The sequence below is a fragment of the Lissotriton vulgaris genome, chromosome 8 (assembly GCF_964263255.1).
Source record: "Lissotriton vulgaris chromosome 8, aLisVul1.2, whole genome shotgun sequence".
Classification (NCBI taxonomy): Eukaryota; Metazoa; Chordata; class Amphibia; order Caudata; family Salamandridae; genus Lissotriton; species Lissotriton vulgaris.
The window spans coordinates 1,395,990,770-1,396,010,368 of record NC_141696.1 but is presented as its reverse complement, the minus strand read 5'-3'; the positions used below and the strand labels follow the sequence as shown (position 1 = coordinate 1,396,010,368).

General features: G+C 50.8%; 1 protein-coding gene across 1 annotated transcript in view; it reads right to left on the bottom strand.

Annotated features, from left to right (window-relative positions):
* LOC147698809 (E3 ubiquitin-protein ligase TTC3-like) overlaps positions 1-19,599 on the bottom strand; it is a 1,497,644-nt gene that overhangs the window by 691,915 nt on the left and 786,130 nt on the right. Inside the window, exon 27 of the mRNA XM_086935406.1 lies at positions 17,878-18,198. Within this exon, the coding sequence (XP_086791532.1) occupies positions 17,878-18,198 (321 nt within the window). The remainder of the gene's footprint in view (positions 1-17,877; positions 18,199-19,599) is intronic.

Here is a 19,599-nt window from a genome sequence, read left to right as displayed (position 1 = left end):
CCCTAGAAAAGCCAAAGAAGTACGAATTACTTACCTTCGGTAATGATGTATCTGGTAGAGACGATTCTAGTCGCAGATTCCTTCACATACAATTATCCCAGGCGTGAGACTCGATCCGGAAACTTTATGCCACAGCATCCCTGCGCCGTAGGTGGGGCGGCAGCACGCGACTCCGCCCAGGCGCCCTCCGCGTACATGACGTCAGCAAGGTCACATAAGACCCACCCCAGGACGTCCACGTCAGTTTTCTTCGGATAACTTTTCTGCACCACAACGCGGAACCACCAGATAAAATACTGTGGGAGCATGGGAACAGTGTGCGAAGAGCAGAAAAATTGGAAAGAAACGGTGACTAACACCACCACAAGAGTAGTGGCAACACCACAGAAAGTGAAAGCAGGGAAAGAAGAAAGGGAAAGAATAAAGGGAAAGAAGAAAGAGCAAGCAGAGCCCTGCGCTGCCAGCCTGCCAGCATAAAGACAACCTCCCATCCCTGTGCCCCCAGAGACATGGACCATGCGTAAAAGTCATGGCACACATAGTAAACCACTACCCCTCATCCTGAGCAAGGAAGGGGACCAGTTCCAGGACAGACAGGGACAACAACCTCCAAGCCACCCCAATATAGAGGCTAACACCCTCAAGGCACAATGGCCAACATGGCCAGATCACCCACATCAGAGGATAGCAATGAAAGGAGGGGAGAGAGGATAGGAATAGAAACAATCCCCCCTAAACTTGGAGGAGCCAGACCAGCAGGGCACCTAGGCACCGGAACACCATCCTCCCAAGTACCAAGGAGGAATGAACCGCCCCCAGACGGAACCACCCGTCCAGAACAAGGAAGGCACTCATGGGTGACACAGCCCCACCCTCCCCCACGGGAGGCGAGTACCGAAGACCAACCCAAGGGTCCTCGCAGAACAGGGGAGGAAGGGCAGGCCATGAAGGAATCTGGGGCTAGAATCGTCTCTACCAGATACATCATTACGAAAGCAAGTAATTCATAAATCTGATAGACACTACTAGCCGCAGATGCCTTCACATAGAATAGATACCCTAGCAAAACCACCTGGGAAGGAGGGTCTGTGAACGACCCCACCGGCCAATACAGACCAGGGGCCCCCCAGGGGACCAGAGCAGTGGACCAGGGAGAAACTCGCCCTTGCCAGGCAATGGGAGCCCCCACAAGCAGAACCCCACCGACCCAAGGGAGGTAGGAGGGAGAAAAGAAGAAGGAAGCAAGGGAAAAGAAGGCGAACACACTCCAGAAGGACAGCCATCTGCCAGCTAGGACAGCACCGGCAGGCAAGTCGCCAGAAGCAAGAGGAGCAGCCCGAGGCCCCTGGAACGAGAATAGGCATCGCCTGGCAAGAGAGAACCCATGAGCACCCAAGACCTCAGGAAAGGAGTCGGGAGAGGAGATGTAGCCCAGGCACACCACTACGAGCGACCACTAAGACGACCTCAAGCAGCAAGGGCAATCGCAAAGCACCATGGAGAACAGGCACCCGAAGGCGACCAGAACCCCCAAGCAGTACGCAAGCCACATAACAGCTACCACTACCCCACAAGGGTACGGTAAGTCCCAAACTATGGGAACCCTCTTTGGAAGAACTTCCACAGCAGGGGAAAAAACAAAAGAGGCACGGGGTAAAAAACACCCCGCAAAAGGCTTGACAAGCAGCCCAACGAAGCAGAAGGCCAAGTCTGCGCAATAACATACACATAATTAACAAACGGGCCGTCCAGCAGCTAACAATGCCAAAGTCCTGAGAGGACGCAATGGCCAGAAAAACCCACTCCACAGCTAGAACAAGCGGCCTAGGAAGGCCCAGAAGCAGCCCAACTCACGAGTCACTGAGAAGGGGATGGAGGACGATAAGGTGGAGGAGGAGGAAGAGGAGGAGGGCGGAGACCCGCCAAGAGTCTCTGGATGGCGGAGTCCGCCGGGGCATGGAACAACATGGTACCGTCAAATGGCAGTCTCTCCCGAATATTCTCAGGGAATTCCCCGTCCCGAAGCCAAGCATGGCGATGGAGAGTGACTGAGGAAGCCATGGCCCGGCCCAGCACCTCTGAGATGTCCAGGGAAGAGCGGAGAATGAATGCCGCAAGCTCCCGGGCATCCGACGCATGATGCCGCAAGTCCACCTGACCAGGCTCCTAGGGCGCTGCAGATCCTGGAGACTCAGCTGAGTCCCACTAACAGGAGGAGGCCCTAGCCAGAAAACGCAAGGTGTTAAGGGCACGCAGGACAGCGCTGGTCGAGGCAAACATGTTGGGCCCCTAAGAGTCCAGCCAGCGGGCCTCCTGGGACGGTGGAGTCAACAGTGGCGGCAGGGAGGGGAAGGCGGTGCGCAAAAGGAGGCTGGCAGCCAAGGGGTGAAGGGACAGAAACTCCGGGTCACGTGGCGTCGGGAGGTGCTGGTGCAAAAGATGTTGAGGCACCGGGTCCCCTGAGGCAGGATGCCTCCAAGCACCAGTAAAGGAAAAAAGGACAGAACCTTCAAAGGGGAGAAAGATTTCCCTCCCACCAGAGCCCTGGTGGAGGACCTCCAAGAGGTGGTCCGCCGGAAGGTGAGCCACCGGGTCACCCATGCGCAGGATGCCCACAACCGTGGACACCGCATGAGCGAAGGCCGCACCTGCTTCCTTAGGGCCCAGCCGCGGAAAAAGCAGCTCCTCCGTGGGAGACGGCTGCAAACTAAGGCAGCCGAGGCCAAGTGGGACAGGTAGGAGCAAGACCTGGAAGCCAGGGGGAGCCGAGGAATGAGGGAACTGCCTCTCTTCAGACGAACACCTCTGCCTCAGGAAGGGTGGGGAACCGCCCTTCGACGTCGGTGAAAAAGACACCACACGTTGGCCAGTCTCTGGAGAGGACGACACCAAAATAAAGTCTGCCTCCGGGGAAGAGGGAGCATCTGAAGACTAATCCGTGGTACGACCCCTGTGCGGATCCGTAGCGTCTACCGCCTGAGGCAGGACACCCTCTGGCGTCACTGGACAAGAGTCTACCAAGTCATCCCGCACTCGAGACCGGAGTGGGGCTGGAGTCGAACCGGCACGGGTCGTGCCGGAACAACGCCGACCCGACCTCCGTCGAGGTAGGCACCTGCATGGGGGAACGAGACAGCCCTGGGGAGTGACACAAAGTCCTCCACCAGCCGCGGCCCAGAATGAGGCGTAGATAGCTCGGCAACTCATGTGGCGGCGCCAGAGACGATTTAGCCATCCACTCGAGGCAGCCGCCAGCGGGAAGGAGCAAGAGGGGACCAGAGAGGGACGAGGAGTCCTCATCCGGCCTCGACCCAGAGCGGGAAGAGGAGGGGCCGCCGACCCCTGTGGCTCCGCACGGACCAGCTGCTGCCGGCGCCGTAGCGACGTCACCTCGGCCTAAGACAGGACCACCTTGTCAAAGGACCGATAGGGGCTCGGGGATGCAACCCGAGCCCCGGCGACCTCTTGCGACGCCACAGGGACTCCCACAGGAGTTTGCGGCGAGGCAGAGACGCCGTGGCATGAAGGAGGTGCCCCAGAGGAGCTGCACCCCAACAGCACCACATCCTCAAGTCTGGATCCGAACCAGTCGGTGCCGGTGCTGTGGAGGGCCCGCGCAAGGCAGGGGAGCCGCAAACTCCCCAGGGCGAGGAGGAGACGCCAGCGAGGCCTGCAAAGCCGCTGTGTATGCTTCCATTTGGACTCTCGATGCCCCAACACCGGGAAACAGTGGATAGGACAGCACGTGGGCCACATTACCCGCAGAGAGCCCATGCCCCGGCAGGCCGGAAACCAGCCTCCGGGGATAAACTGCGAGAATTACCCACCGAGGAGTGACGCCCACGCGACATTGAAGAAGGGCGACGACGACCACGGCTGTATCTGAAGCTGTCTGCTGTAGAAGATCTAGGGGAGGATGCCGACCTGGAGGGACATGCCGAGAGGAGTTTCATCCGGTGCTCCCGCCGCGACTTCAGCTTCAACTGTCGCCACTCTGGACAATCAGTGGCGCAGTGAGCCTCCCCCAAACACCAGATACAAATGAGGTGAGGGTCCGTCGCCGACATAAGAAGCCTGAAAGCATTCGCCCACTGTTCCACCAAGAGAAAGGGAAAAGAAAAAGGGGGCCCAAACAGGCCCGAAGGACCGGATCCGCGTTGCATGCGGAAAAGGAAAAAACTGACGTGGGCACGCCGTGGCGCGTCTTGTGTGATCTCGCAGACGTCACATACGCAGACGATGCCTGGGCGGAGTGGCGTGGTGCGGCCCGCCTCCGGCGTGCATGGATGCTGTGGCAAAAAGTTTCCGGATTCAGTGTCACGCCTGGGATAATTCTACGTGAAGGAATCTGCGGCTAGTAGTCTATCAGATGCTCCTGTTTCCTGGTGGAGTGGTCTCTAGGAGGACTGGTCAAAATCCTCTCAGCTTTAGCACATTATGTCTCAATGAATCTCACGATCTATCAGGCAATACCCGATTTAGACAGGGCCTTATCTTGATGGGGCTTGGAAAAAGCAACAAAAAGTAATGGGACTTGGAAAAAGCAACATAATGTTGTTGTGTTTTCCTAAATGGTGTAGTCCTGTTGCACAAGTTACTTACCTTCGGTAACGATATATCTGTAAGAAACAGTAGTTAGTATTAGATTCCTTACCTTAGAATATCCCTAGGCGTCAGTCTGGATCCGGAAATTTTTGCGTAGCAGTACCCCTTCGCATCAATAGGCGGCGTCTGCAGCTCCGCGTCCGTCGTCAGCACCGGGATGACGTCATCGGAGTACTTCGACGCAGCCCTCGCGCGCTGATGTCAGTTCTTATACACTGCTTTTCCACGCCAGAAACGCAGAGCCATGATAAAAACCCACACTGGTGCCATAAAACTGGGGCCCTCAAAGGGATGTACCTTAACCCTAGATATCGGTTCGCTGAACGGGGAGGATGGGTGGGGCGGTAAGGAATCTAATACTAACTACTGTTTCTTACAGATATATCGTTACCGAAGGGAAGTAGCTTGTGCAACTGAAAGAAAAAGGTTAGTATTAGATTCCTTACCTTAGATTAGATACCCCAGCAATACCAACCCCGGTGGTGGGTCTGCGAACCAATGATCACACCAGAAAGTCCTGGAAAACGGAAGAGCCGAAAAAGCCATCTCTCCGGACTTGGCTGTCCAGGCAGTAGTGTCTAGCGAATGTGTGCTGCGAGGCCCACATAGCTGCCTGACAGATGTCCCCGACACAGGGTAGTAGTAGCCGCCGTGGCCGGAGTAAAATGGGCACGTAGCCACACAGGAGGCTCCTTTTTAGCCAGTGAATAACAAGCCTTGATGCATAAGACGACCCATCGAGAAATGGCCCGTTTGTGCACCGCCCGACCCTTTTTAGCACCCACGTAACCAACAAGGAGTTGGTCATCCACCCAGAACTGGCGTGTCCGGTCCAGATAGTACGAGAGCGCACGTTTTTGGTCCAGACGGTGGAGCCTCTCTTCCTCTTTCGAGGGATGCGGAGGTGGAAAGAAGGTTCAAGGTGATGGACTGCCCGATGTGGAAGGCTGTGACTACCTTGGGCAGGAAAGAGGGACGCATCCTCAAGACAACTTTGTCCGGATGGACAGAAAGGAAAGGAGGTTGAGAAGATAAAGCCTGGAGCTCACTCACTCTAATGGCAGAGGTGAGGGCATCCAGGAATGCAGTCTTAAGAGTAAGAAGACGAAGAGGGCAATTGTGAAGTGGCTCAAAAGGAGCGCACATCAAATAGGTAAGAACCAGGTTTAAGTCCCACTGAGGCATCACGAAAGGAACAGGAGGAAACGTGAGTGATGCCCTTCAAGAACCTATTTACAACCGGGGACTTGAAAAGAGAGGGCTGATCAGGTAACTTTAAGAAGGCGGAAATGGCAGAGAGGTAGCCCTTGATAGTAGCCAGAGCAGAGCCTTGCTGGGTAAGAGAAAGAAGAAAGAGGAGAACCTCAGAAAGAGGGGCAGAGAGCGAATCCACAGCCTTTGTTGTGCACCATGCCACAAATTTGTTCCACCTGCAGGCGTATACCGATTTTGTGGAGGGACGCCTGGCTGCTAGAATTACATCACAGACTTCAGGAGGCAAGTCAAATGGCCTCAACTGTCGCCGCTCAATCTCAACGCATGGAGGTTGAGGCTGGACAGGTTCGGGTGGAGGACCGTCCCCTGCTGCTGCGACAGAAGCTCCTCCTGAAGAGGCAGACAAATTGGGGGATCGACTGACATGCTGAGTAGCTCGGGATACCAGTATCTTCGTGCCCAGTCCGGAGCCACAAGGATGACTTGGGCCAGGACTCGCCTGATCTTCTTCAGCACTCTGGGCAGAAGTGGTATAGGCGGAAAGGCGCACAACAGACCGCAGCCCCACTCGCGATGAAAAGCGTCGCCGAGCGAGTGCCGCCTTGGAAATTCCAAGCACAGAACTGATGACATTACGTGTTCTCTTCGGTGATGAATAGATCTAACCAAGGCTCACCCCACTGCTGAAAGAGACCCTGTGACACGTCCGAGTTCAGACGCCATTCGTGATCCATCATGCACCGACGGCTGAGTTTGCCGCGCCCTGGCGTTAAGAGACCCTGCCAAGTGTTGAACCACGAGGGTGATGCCCTGGCGTTCCAGCCAAGTCCAGCGGTGCAGAGCCTCCTGACAAAGGGTCCACGACCCCACCCCGCTCTGTTTGTTGCAATACCGCATGGCGGTGGTGTTGTCTGTGAACACAGGCACTGCATTTCCCCGGACAGAGGGAAGGAATGCCTTCAGAGCCTACTGCCGGAGCTCGAGCAGCTTACGGGACCGCTCCCGTCTAGCCTTCGACGTCAAGGCCCGGCAGTCGGGGCACGACTTGTCATCATGGTCAGCCCGAGGCATTAAAGGCACTGATGGGCAAACCTGACACACATGTACGCACCCGCAAAACCACTCTGCGACAACCCAATGTTGGCATGCCTGGAGATGGGTGGGCGGATTCCCAACACTCGATGGAACACAGCTGCTGACCTTCGCGGACCTATATCTAGATGGCACCTTTCGTCCCCCACCTTCGGGCATAGACGGAGCAGAAGTCCCATTCCTAGAAAAGTTCACATATTATAGATTAAAAATGGCGTGCCAATCACTACATGAAAGCTTCCCGGAACCCCCCCCCCTCCCCCCCCCCCCCCCCCCCACTGCAGGCACTACAGGGGATACTGGCTAGAGCTACCTCCAAAAAACTAGTAACTAGATTGTATGTGGCGATGCAAGATCAAGCCCCCGTAGTTAGACCAAGGTCCCTAGAGCTCTGGAATGTAGTGTTAGATCCTCCGATGGACGAAGATCAATGGAACTTCTGCTGCAAACAATTACTGGATCTTTCCCCCAATTATAAACTGCGCCTTATTCATTTTAAATTCCTACACAGATACTATAGGACGCCCATTGGCCGACATCGAATGGGGTTAAGACCAAACGCTTGCAGCTGGAGATGTGGGTGGGAGCCAGCCACGTTTCTACACGTGGCCTGGAGCTGCCCGCAACTGGAACAATACTGGTCGGATATATTCCTAGCCGTCGACCAAACAATTGGTAGACATGACGACATAATGCCACATCTTGGTTTACTAGGCCTGGTCCACAGCACCGAACCACAGAAACGAAAGTTACATGCTCTACTACTCTTGTATACTAGAAGACAAATTGCCATGAAGTGGAATAGACGCAAAATACCGACGTTGAAAGCATGGCTGACAGACGTGAGCTATGGACATACACAACTGTGAAATTTCTGGGACTTAGTGCCCACTGCCTTCAGAACAAGAGATATTTGGGAGCCTTTCCTACAATGGTCTAGGATGCGGGAGCGTTCCTCCTCCCCTGATATCAAAATCCCCGAGACTCAGGACTCCCCAACTAACACCTGCCCAGACGACACATTGGCAGATACGTAGTTTCAGACGTTTAGACCACTCTCTCACAACGCCCATTGCTGCATTGCAACCTATGTCGATTACCTGCCGGCTCCCCCCCCCATACATTCCGTTTCATGGTTAATGTTCCCGATACTAGATACATTCAGTCACTCGCTCTAGGCTAGATCTCCCCAAGACCTTCACCGGAAGATCACCAATCTTCTTAATCCCTATACAGGCTCCTTTGATGTATGATACTCAACACCATCTACTGACCCATCATCAGGATTCTGAGTGAGCAGGTCTGGGAGAGGGTCACTCTCTTCCTCCTGTCCCTCATCTATGGCCATGAGCAAGCTCATGTCCTTCCTGTCGACATATGCTTTGAGCCTGTTGACATGGAGCACCCTGTGGGGGTTCCTGGGAGTTCCAAGGTCCACCAGGTAGGTGACCTCTCCCTTTTGCTCAAGAATTGTGTGGGGCCCAGACCATTTGTCTTTGAGTGCTGCTGGGGCCACTGGCTCCAACACCCACACCTTCTGTCCAGGCTGATAAACAGTCAGGACAGCCTTTTGGTCATGCCAAGCTTTTTGAAGTTGTTGACTGGCCTTAAGGTTTTCAGATGCCTTCTCCATATACTCAGTCATCCTGGAGCGGAGACCAAGTACATAGTCCACTATGCTGGTAGCAGGCTTTTTGAGAGGTCTCTCCCATCCTTCCTTCACCAAACACAGGGGGCCTCTCACAGGATGCCCATACAAAAGTTCAAAAGGGCTGTAGCCAACCCCCTTTTGTGGGACCTCTCTGTAAGCAAACAGAAGGCAGGGAATCAGGACATCCCATCTACGCCTGAGCTTTTCAGGTAGTCCATGAATCATCCCTTTTAGGGTCCTGTTGAACCTTTCAACAAGCCCATTGCATTGTGGATGATAGGGTGTAGTGAATTTGTAATTGACACCACATTCCTTCCACATAGCAGTTAAGTAGCTTGACATGAAGTTTGCACCTCTGTCAGAGACAACCTCCTTAGGGAAGCCCACTCTGGAGAACACTCCAACTAGGGCCCTTGCCACTACAGGTGATGTAGTGGTCCTAAGTGGAATAGCTTCAGGATACCTGGTGGCATGATCCACTACCACCAGTATAAACTTGTGCCCTGATGCTGTCTGGGGTTCCATTGGACCAACAATGTCAATACCCACTCTTTCAAAGGGCACCCCCATCACAGGCATTGGTATAAGGGGGGCCTTTGTTGTGCCACCTGACTTACCACTGGCTTGGCAAGTGACACAGGAGCGACAAAACTCCTTGGTATCCTCATTCATGTGAGGCCAGTGAAAGTGTGAGACAAGCCTGTCCCAAGTCTTTGTCTGGCCTAAGTGACCTGCTAAGGGAATCTCATGGGCCAAGGTAAGTAGGAAACCTCTCTGAGACAAGGGTACAACCAGCCTCCTGGTCATGCCAGGCTTGGGGTCTCTTGACTCAGTGTACAGGAGTCCATCTTCCCAGTATACCTTGTGGGTACCTGTGGCGTTCCCAGCAGCCTCAGCAGCAGCCTGCTGTCTGAGGGGTTCAAGAGAAGGGCAGCCTAACTGGTCCTTCCCCAGGTCTTCCCTTGAGGGTCCCCCTGAACCCAAGAATTCAACTTGATCAAGTTCAAACTCTCTGGGCTCAGTTTCCCTCAATTCCTGTAGGTCAGCCTCCTCTGAGACTTGATCCTCAACCTGGGGCAAGGGGGAAGGCACAGCCTTAACCCTACTGCTCTTCTTCTTGGGAGGTGTCTGGTCCATTGTTCCAGGATCCAGCACCTGTTCAGTGGGGCATTTCCTGACCTGTGACCTGGTCACAGCAAACACATGTGCTGGCAAGCCTAACATTTCCATGTGAGTCCTCTGCTCCACTTCTGACCATTGTGATGACTCCAAATCATTGCCCAACAAACAATCCACTGGGAGGTCTGAACTAACTACAACCTTCTTTTGGCCAGTTACCCCTCCCCAGGAGAAAGCTACAATTGCCATACTGTGATTGGTAGTGACATTGCTTGCATTGGTCACCAGGAATTCTGTACCTGGCATGATCTGTCCAGGGTCCACAAAGTTAGGTGTCACCATGGTGACACTGGCACAAGTGTCCCTATAGGCCTGAGCCATTTTTCCATTAATGAAAGGTGTCTGTCTGTATTTGCCCAAAGTTTTGGGACTTATATCAGGGGACATATCCACATCCCCTGTACAAACAAGGACAGCCTGAGTGAGTGTACCAACTAAGTTGTCACACCCCTCAGAACCCTTGGGAGGTGCACTACCACTGCTGACTGTACTAGGGGGCACAGGAGCCTTAGGGGCTGCAGTGGCAGGAGTCTGCCCTCCTCCTTTCTTGGTGCACTCACTAAACCAGTGAGTTTTACTTTTGCAGTATTGGCACCACCTTTTAGATTGGCCTTCTTGGTTTTTCTTCTTCTGGGGAGCCTGACCCCCACTCTCTTTGGGTTGTTGGGGACCTGTCGAAGACTTCTGGTCATTTTGTTCCCCCTTAGAATCTTTACCCTTCTGGTCTGCTTTCTTCTGACCACCTTGATTCTGGCCCTGGTTCTGTTTAACTCTTGTTCTGACCCATCTGTCTGCCTTCTTTCCCAATTCTTGAGGAGAGGTCAGATCTGAGTCAACAAGATGCTGATGCAACAACTGGTTCTGACAATTGTTTAAAATTTGTTCTCTCATGATCAAATTGTACAATCCTGTATAATCAGTAACCTTACTGCCCAGCAACCAGCCCTCCAAAGCCTTAGTGGCACAATCTACAAAGTCAAACCAATCTTGAGACTGAGTTTTCTGGGTATCCCTGAACAGCAACCTGTACTGCTCAGTGGTTAGGCCAAACCCATCAATCAGTGTATTTTTCAAGATTTGGTAATTGTTAGCATCCTCCACTCTAGTAGTGAGGAGCTTGTCTCTTCCTTTACCTTCAAAGGAGAGCCACAAGATAGCTGCCCACTGACTCTGGGGAACACCCTGCACAGTGCAGGCCCTCTCCAAAGCAGTAATCCATTTGTGGATGTCATCCCCTTGTTTAAAGGGGGGCACTATCTTACCCAGGTGTTTTGTATCAAAACTCCTTTCCCTATTGCTAGGTATATTGCTGCCACCAGTGGGGACTACCCCACTTAACTGTTGCTCTCTAGCAAAGGCAAGTCTCTCTTTGGCCAGGGCAAGTTCTTCCCTTTCAATCCTCAGTTTGACTGCCCTTTCTTCAGCTTCATACACTCTCCTCTGAGGGGAATTCATCCCTCTGTGAGAAGAGTTGTGAGAGCCATTGGTTCGAAGGGATCTGTTAGAGCCTCTTGATAGAGACCTAACTCGTCCATTCCCAATGTTAAGCTGGCCTGAGAGTGGCCCCAGGGGTCCCCTAGTACCATTCTCATGCCTGCTTAAGTTGGACCTGGTTAGTCTGCTGACTTCTACCTGTCCCTTATCTGCCTCATCCCCAGAGGGATCCTCATCCTCCTCCCCCTCTTCATTCTCAGCTGAGAGGTGGATTAGGTCAGGGTCTCCTCTGGTTCCCTCAAGGGGAGGCATACCTCCATCTGGATTAGAAGAGCTAAGAAGTTTCTCAGCTTTTCTGGCATCATAAGTCTCTAAGAGACCAATCAGAAAGGAAGTTGTGGGGTTAGACCCCTGCTTAATCTTCCTAGAGGTACACACTTGTCGTAACTCATGGAAGCTAAGCACAGTATATCTGGAAGGGAGGACCTGTGGAGGGTCCACTGACACAAGGGGAGACTCAGAGTTTCCTCCTTTGTCTGACATACTGTTTCTAGTGTGGTGTAAGTGATGCACCTACCTACACTATGTGTTTGCCTACTGATCCCTTGCTAAGAGTTGCAGCCAAGGCGTGCTAAGCCTTGAGGAGCTGCAACAGCTGGTTCAGTAGAACTCAGAGTATTCTAAGCTTAGTTATATGTACTAACAGTACTTATGTGATCTTTCAACAAGATATTCTTAGGATACGTGTGGTAAAACAACAGCAAGCTCAAATCCCAACCGCTGTTCACCAATGTGAGAAGGTGGCCTGATATGCATTGCTCACTATTCTAGTGAACACTATGTATCAGTCCAGCAACCCTTATTGATGATTGGTTGTAAGTCAACCTTATAGACCAGCTATCCTAGTAGCGTGGATACGAGCAGTCTAAGGCTAAAGACTCGAGAGGGTGTGTTAAGCCAGCTGTTTACCACACATATACCCCTTGAATACCAAGTGAAAGGACACCACACAAGTGTTATGAAAATAAACAAGATATTTATTAAGAATCACAACAGCCCTGTACTCTTTATGAGGACAGGGTACTAAGCACAACACAAAACTCTTATGAAAATACTTAAGTTAGCACAGTATATACAAATGCCCGAGGGGCACGGAAAACCATATACTCTGAAAGTGGAATGCGAAATTACTAGCAGGTAAGTACAGTACTAATAGCCTTTGGAATCGCTAGGACTTGACTATAGAATCGTTAGATTACTTCTAGGAGACCCAGGGGGCTCGGGTGCAGAGTGTGCACTCTCACGCGTGATGCGGGACAAAGTCTATGGTAGCTAGTAATGACAAAGTTAGTGTTCTCGGGCGAACCCGACCTGGTAGGAGGAAAACGAAAGTGGATTCTGACCCTTGGATAGTGAGGCTATGCTGGGGCACCTAAATGCCGAAGTTACCTAGCCCAGGGGCTGCAGCTGCATATGTCTCAAAAGACGTCGGGAATCCTCGTAGACGGACCAGGAGCCTGGAAGAAAGAAGTTGCTGGCAGGCGACCAGTGAAGAAAGTTCGATGGATCCAAGCCTGGATCGAAGGAGGATGACACCTGAAAGCAGAGGGGACCAAGTTCGAGACTACTAGCCAGTAGTCAGTGGGCACCAGGAGGGCACCGGATGGTAGCCACCTCGACTAGGTGAGTGGGTGACGCTGTGTTCACAGATCTCACGGACCAGGAGGCGTTGTCGGCGACCAGGATGGAGGAGCGAGCTGTCCCACGATGGATGAAGCTGTCGGCGTCGCTGGACCCAGGATTGGGCAACAAAGCCTTGGCAAATTCAAGCCCACGCGGTGGACTCAAAATGGCGTCTGGAGTGGACCAGGAGGGTCCGGGGTGCCTCTCTTGAAGAAGGAAGCAAGGGCCAGTCGGGAGCAACCAGACCAGCAGCAGTGATGTCGTCGGGCGTCGTGAAGAAGGCCACAAGCCAGCCGGCTAGTAGCCACACAGCGCGGTGAGCACGCAAAAGCAGAAGGGCCCCACGCAGATCGTGGAGATGCTGGAGGGCTGATCTTCGGTGCTGGAGCTGCTCAGGGTTGGGGCTTCTCGGACCCCAAAGCACTCACCAGTGGAGCACACGGTGGGCTTGTTGCAAAGAAGTCGTGCAGTCTTGGCGATCGTCGGTCCCTCGAGGTCTCGTCGCACTCACTGTTCTCAGCTTTGCTGTAGAGGTGAGTAGAGGTCAGAGGTGCCAGGGAAGCCGGGTCTCGTCGAGCTGGGTCGTCGGATTCGTGAAGAAGGACTTGCAGCAGACCGCAGTGTTCTTAGGATGGTGCCCGCTTGATGCAGGGTGACTACTCCTTAGCCACAAGGGAGAATCTTGAAGAAGAAATCTTGATGTCCTTTCGAAGAAAGTCGTGTCTTGATTCCAAAGATGATCTAATTTGAACAGGGGGCCCGCTCCCATCTTTATACTAAAAAAGGGGGCTGACCCGGGGACTAGGTCCTGCCTATGGGTGGGACTAGGAGGGGGGTGGTTACACCCCTCTGCCATGCCGGACTTTCCCAAGGCCAGGGGCTGGTGTGCCCCTGGAACTGGTTCTGACCGGCCTATGCGTAGTGAGCACCGGGGTGCCACTCAGCAGTCACCTTCCTGAAAAGCCCTGCCTACCCAGGATACACAAAACCATGTCTGGGACGGTGCTAGCACCGCCCCTGACAGGAAACCCTTTGTCCAGGCTCCCCTCGCTGGAAGGACTCCCAGCTGCAGGGGGTCAGACTCGTGTCTGTGGTGGCAGCATCCATTTTGTGGAGCTGAGGCTTCGTTTAACTTTAACCGGGGTTCACAGTTACATACATGTCGTGTCCCTCTAGAAGGGTGGAATGCTAACCCCGTCGCCAGAATTGGCGAGGGGTTAGTATTCCAATTCGTATGACACCTTACTCGACATTTTTTGATAAAGCAATACCAAAGATAGCATTTAACCGCGAGGATTATAATGCACTTAAGAGTATATGGTATGCGTTATCATGGAACAGCTATTAGGACTTGATTCCGCAAGCTGCAGACGGGCTCAGCTCATGCCAGAGCACCATCTCACACGATTCCAAGCACTCTGCCTTCAGGATTGTCAAGGCCTGCCATAGGAGTGACTGATAGGAATCTGTGTGTCCATTTTAGGGTTAGGTATAGGTATACTACACCTACAGCAAAGGGTGATTACACGACTTTGCCCCAGCTGTCATGCAGCCAGTTGTGTCAAATTTAGGAGGCCAGCCAGGGGTGGCATAATACATGCTGCAGCCCCTGGCAGCCCTGGGTACACCTATGCCCTGAGTTACAGGGTCTGATAAGGTGGCCCAGTACCAATTGGTAAATGCACCTAGGGTACATGTCGTAATTTAGAGAGAGAACAGCCAGGCTGTGGGCCTGATTGGCAGGCCCACAGCCAGAGAAAGTCGTAAACCAGTGAAACAAAAGCAAAAAATCTGGGTGATCATAGGATTGCAGACCCTACTCTCCTACACGAAAGTGCAAGGGAAGAGGACTTGGAGCGTGGACGAGAAAGAGCCAACTTAGCTGCCATATTCTGAACACGCTGCAGCTTCATAATCAGAATGTTAGGGGCTCCCAGAAGCAGCGCATTGCAGTAGTCGAGCCTACTGAGAATGATACTGCGCACTACTTCAGGTCTTGCCAAAGGAGGAAGTAAAGGGAGGACTTTCCGCAGAGTGCGAAGCAGCAGCATGCATGTCGCAGTGGTTTTATTAACAAAAGCGTCCAGCTGAAGACTTGGCCCAAACATGACACCCAAATTACGAGCAAACTATGCTGCGGCCACTGTGCCTAGAATAGAAGTAGGCCAAAACTCCTCAGGCAGGGGGCGAGGCGTGCGATCCAAAGAACAGTGCAGTACCTCAGTTTTTGACCCATTAAACTGAAGAGAATTTTGGCGTAGCCAATCCGCCGTGGAAGTCATGCAGTGATGAAATGTTTCCCTAGAAACTGCATCACTACCCTCGAAGGAGAAGATGAGTTGGGTGTCATCGGCATAATTGATGACTGATATGCCGAAAGATTTGATCAATCTAATCAGTGGGCAGAGGTACAGGTTAAATAAAATAGGGCTAATCGCCAAGCCTTGGGGAACACCCTGTTCCACCTTGCTAGTACCAGACCGAAAAGGCTGCAGAGCCACTGCTTGCTGCCGATTACAAAGATAAGAAGTCAGCCAGTCCAGGGCCAGGCTGGTCACCCCAATATTCCGAAGCCTGCTTAGTAACATAGCATGATTGACCCTGTCGAACACAGCCGACATGTCGAGCAGCACTAAAAACGCTGCTCGTCCCATGTCGACTCGCGAACGCAGATCGTCCAAAACGGTCACCAGCGCAGACTCCGTGCCATGGGCCGGCCTGAAGCCGAATTGGGCCATGTCCAGGCAGGCATTGGTTTCAAGAAAGCTGGAAAGAACCCTTGTGACCAGTTTCTCCAGAATCTTTACAGGGAAAGGCAACAGCGAGATAGGTCGATAATTCGCCGGGCACAGGGGGTCCAAAGAGGCCTTCTTAAGCAAGGGAGAAACCACTGCCAGCTTCCAGCAGTCCGGAACCATAGCCGTAGTGAGGGACTGGCAACAGATGGAGTAAAGGGGGAAAAACAATTCCTCCTGACGTACCTTCCAGAACCTATGGGGTAACGGATCCAAAGGGGACCCAGAAGACACGCTGTTCGCCAACAGATAGAAGTCTTCATAGGAAGGGGGAGGGAAGCAGGTCAGCTGAGACTGTGCCAGTTCCAGCTCGGAGACAACAAGAACGGCCGTCCGAACGGATTCTGGGACAGATGACATGCCAGACTAACACGAGGCCGAGAGGCCGTTCAGGATATTCGTGATTTTATCTTCAAAGGCGGTAGCCAGGGAGTCGCAAAGCACCTGAGAGGCTGGGATGGTATTCATGGCACAGGCAGGATTAGAGAGATTATTAACAATCTTAAACAAGGTCTGAGATTTGAACACCTGGGCCAGTGTGACATCCAGATACTTAGCTTTAGCACACTTAATCTGTGCCTTGTAGTCTAAAAGAGACTTTTTATAGGCCAGTTTGTCCAGTTCAAGATAGTGCTTTCTCCAGGCTCTCTCTGTCTGTTTACAGCGTAGTTTCTGTTGAAGAAGATCACTAGAGAACCAGGGAAAAGCCCTCTTAGGTCTATCCTTTGTCTTTCGTAACGGAGCCACCTTGTCCAGGGACTCCAGAATCTGCTGACAAAGGGCTGAGTAGCTTTCCTCCGCGTTCTTTCCCAGAGAAAATCCCCTCGGAATTAGAGAGGGAAGGCTGGGGCTCTTCAAGAGCCTCGACCACTGCCTACTAAACTTGGTGTTACCAGGACCGCTACTACTCAAAGAGCCATCTGGCAAGCGAATAGAGATTGGGATCAACTGAGCAACTGGCTCCTCAATCGGAGACCAGGTGCAAAATTGAGATGCACCATGATGTCCTTGTGACTTATCTTGTTGTATTTGATTTTGCCTTCTTGTGCTGCCACCTTGATTTGGACTTACTAGATGACCTTGACCATGAAGAGGACCTGTTGCAAGATCAGCTTCAGAAGCTGGAAAGGTTACAGCATAACATCTTTCGCCGATCGGCGACATATAGCTTCTCTTTACGGTCCAAGATAGCATTCGGTTGCATGTAGGCCCATTCCTCACATGATGTGAAGTCATGACATACCCCAAAAACCAGAGGCACACCTCAGGCAGGTCCATCACTTACATCTGTTGACAGATTATGGCATAGTTTGAACCCTAGCGTTTTAGGTGGGGACACTGTTCCCTTGCACACTTGAATTTAATTTGAAAAAATTGTCAAACTAACAAAAAAGGGAAAGGAGCTCCAGATTCTTGTTCAAAGCCCTGAAAACAAATCAAAAGGTGGCACCCTGGGGAGGTGCTTATATGCGGCTCCGCTTCATCACTTTTAGGGGGGAAGGAAGCCAATGCAGAGCGACACAGCGCCATCTGGTAGCGGGAAGGAGCAATACAATGGAAACTTTCAGATCCACTCTGCTGTCTCTTTATCTGTGACAGACCTCAGAGTTAGGATGGTAACGGTTTGAAAAAGGCATCACTGGGCATAGTGAATGCCAGGCCCTTTATCATTCCTACTAGGAAAAGTTTTTTAAAAAAGGGAAAAAAAAAATCAATGGTTCCTTTAAGGGATATGCACAGCCTTCAAATAAATAATGAAGAAATATCGGTCTACTGTCCTTGCATGTTTTAATTCAAGCGTTAAAAGGCACCCGGAGAAGGTTCAACACATACGTAATAAATATTCATTAGTTAGGGGGGGATTGTAACCTCCAGCAAATCCACAATTTGCAATGAGACTGATTAGTAGATCTGTTACCTGACAAAATGAGGGTCAGAATCCAAACAACTAGTGCAAAAACACTGACTCCACTAAGAATAAGAATGAGATTTTTGTACATTAGGGCCAATGTTGCAACAATCCCTTTTCAGCATTTTTCGAACTCTCATTCAAATTTTTACTTTTGGAGAAAAATTTGCTTCACAAAGGGCACACATCAGTAATATTTTCAATATGAAGGCATTGTAAATGGTAGATAATAACTTTTTAAAACTGTATTCTCTTTACAACAGTCCGGTCTATGAATGCTATACCTTTCACTAACATGCCATTGACATACATACCTATATTATTAATTTCCTTAAGCCAGCTGCGTAGTTTGCTGTCAACTTCAGGAAGCTCATCCAACAAATGAAGAAAGATGCGTGTCTTAACTTTATTGCTATTTCTGCTCACATGGTTAATAAGTATCGCTATAAATTCATCTTGAGGGGAGTTGATGGCGCTTGCGGAATAGGTCGCATACTCCTCTTTGCTTATTACATGCCACAGCAACAAACTATCAATAAGTAGAGAGGTATCAAGTACACCCTTTTTAATAATTTCAGCATTTTCCATAACTTGCTGAAGTATAGGGTCAGGAGTGCATGGCTTGAACGGAGTATCTGCAGGAAATAAAATGGTAAGTCAGTAAGACAGTACTAAAACTCACAAACAACGCAACACATTTTATAAACTCCCATACATTTCTATTTCATTTAAGAATGGTGCAAGGCCAGTTAGAGAAAAACACAAACTAATACAGGAACGTGTAACCCATACATTTTGCATGAGCAGGCATCTGATGGAGCGAAGGATCATACCTGCCTAATTTAACATTGGAGAAAAGGTCCAATAGCTCAACTGACCAAGATGGTATCGCAAGTGCACAAGTACAGCAAGTTTTGCTTGTCAGGGACAAAAACTATTGGCCAGTTTACTCTTGGGACTTAATATAAGAGGGAATAATCTATTACACCAAAAGAAAATGTGAAAGGACCATCCACGTCCAAAAACCAAACCATTAGAAAGAAATAGTTGAGGTAAAGGAATATCATACTACAGACACCAATGACTATTGCTACAATTACAGATCCGTAATCTTGTTACTTTGATTCAGTAAGTCAGGGGAGAGACATCACATCAATAACGAAAACAAGATACAACTTCTTGTCATCCAGGATGACTCATATTTGAAAACCTCCACCCGCAATCTACCTATGTTGACTACCAAAGCAGTAGCCAAGCGCTACAATCAAAGCTAAGTACATCAAAAAGGAGGAAATATCCTTACGCATGAGGAAAAGCCTTCAGAGTTTTGAAATTGCTGTTGAGTAAATATAGCATTACTTTCACATATATTCCTTATCTCCACGCTTGAGTCATGATGGGACAAACAGAGCTTCAATTGCACTTCAAGGGACAGAAACTAACAAAGTCTTATCCCACTTAGATCAAAAGGCCAATATTGCCCCATGCAGCAGCACCATAAGCCAACAACAAAGGAATGCACAACAAGAGAAAGACCTACACAAGAGTAGCAGACATTCAGAGAAGTCCCTATTCAAAAACAAGCACCATGATACCAATCTGTCAGAGAACAATATCATCTATGCATTACTAACAACATGTGGGACAAAGAGGCAACTGCACCAGAATTGGGGTTTCAAAAGCTTGTGACTGCTACTCAGACTCGACCAATGCATCAACCTTACCCCCTCCCCAAAGCCCAGCAAAGAGTCACCAGACTGCGCATCACCAATACCCACACCATATCCAAAGTAGCAGTAATTCTCTTGTTTCAATCAAAACCTTCTAGAAACAGATCAGGGTCAGGGCCATTATTACCCCAATCTAGAGTGTTCTATCATAATGCCACACTGACACAAAAGTGTCAGACCAAAGTATGACTACTGTGTTTGTATTCTTGTTTTTAACCAGACTTTTATTATGTTTTCTTTTTGACTATGTGGATGGGAGAGTGGTGGTCTTCTTGTATATAAGATTAAAGGAGGGTGCCCAGGATG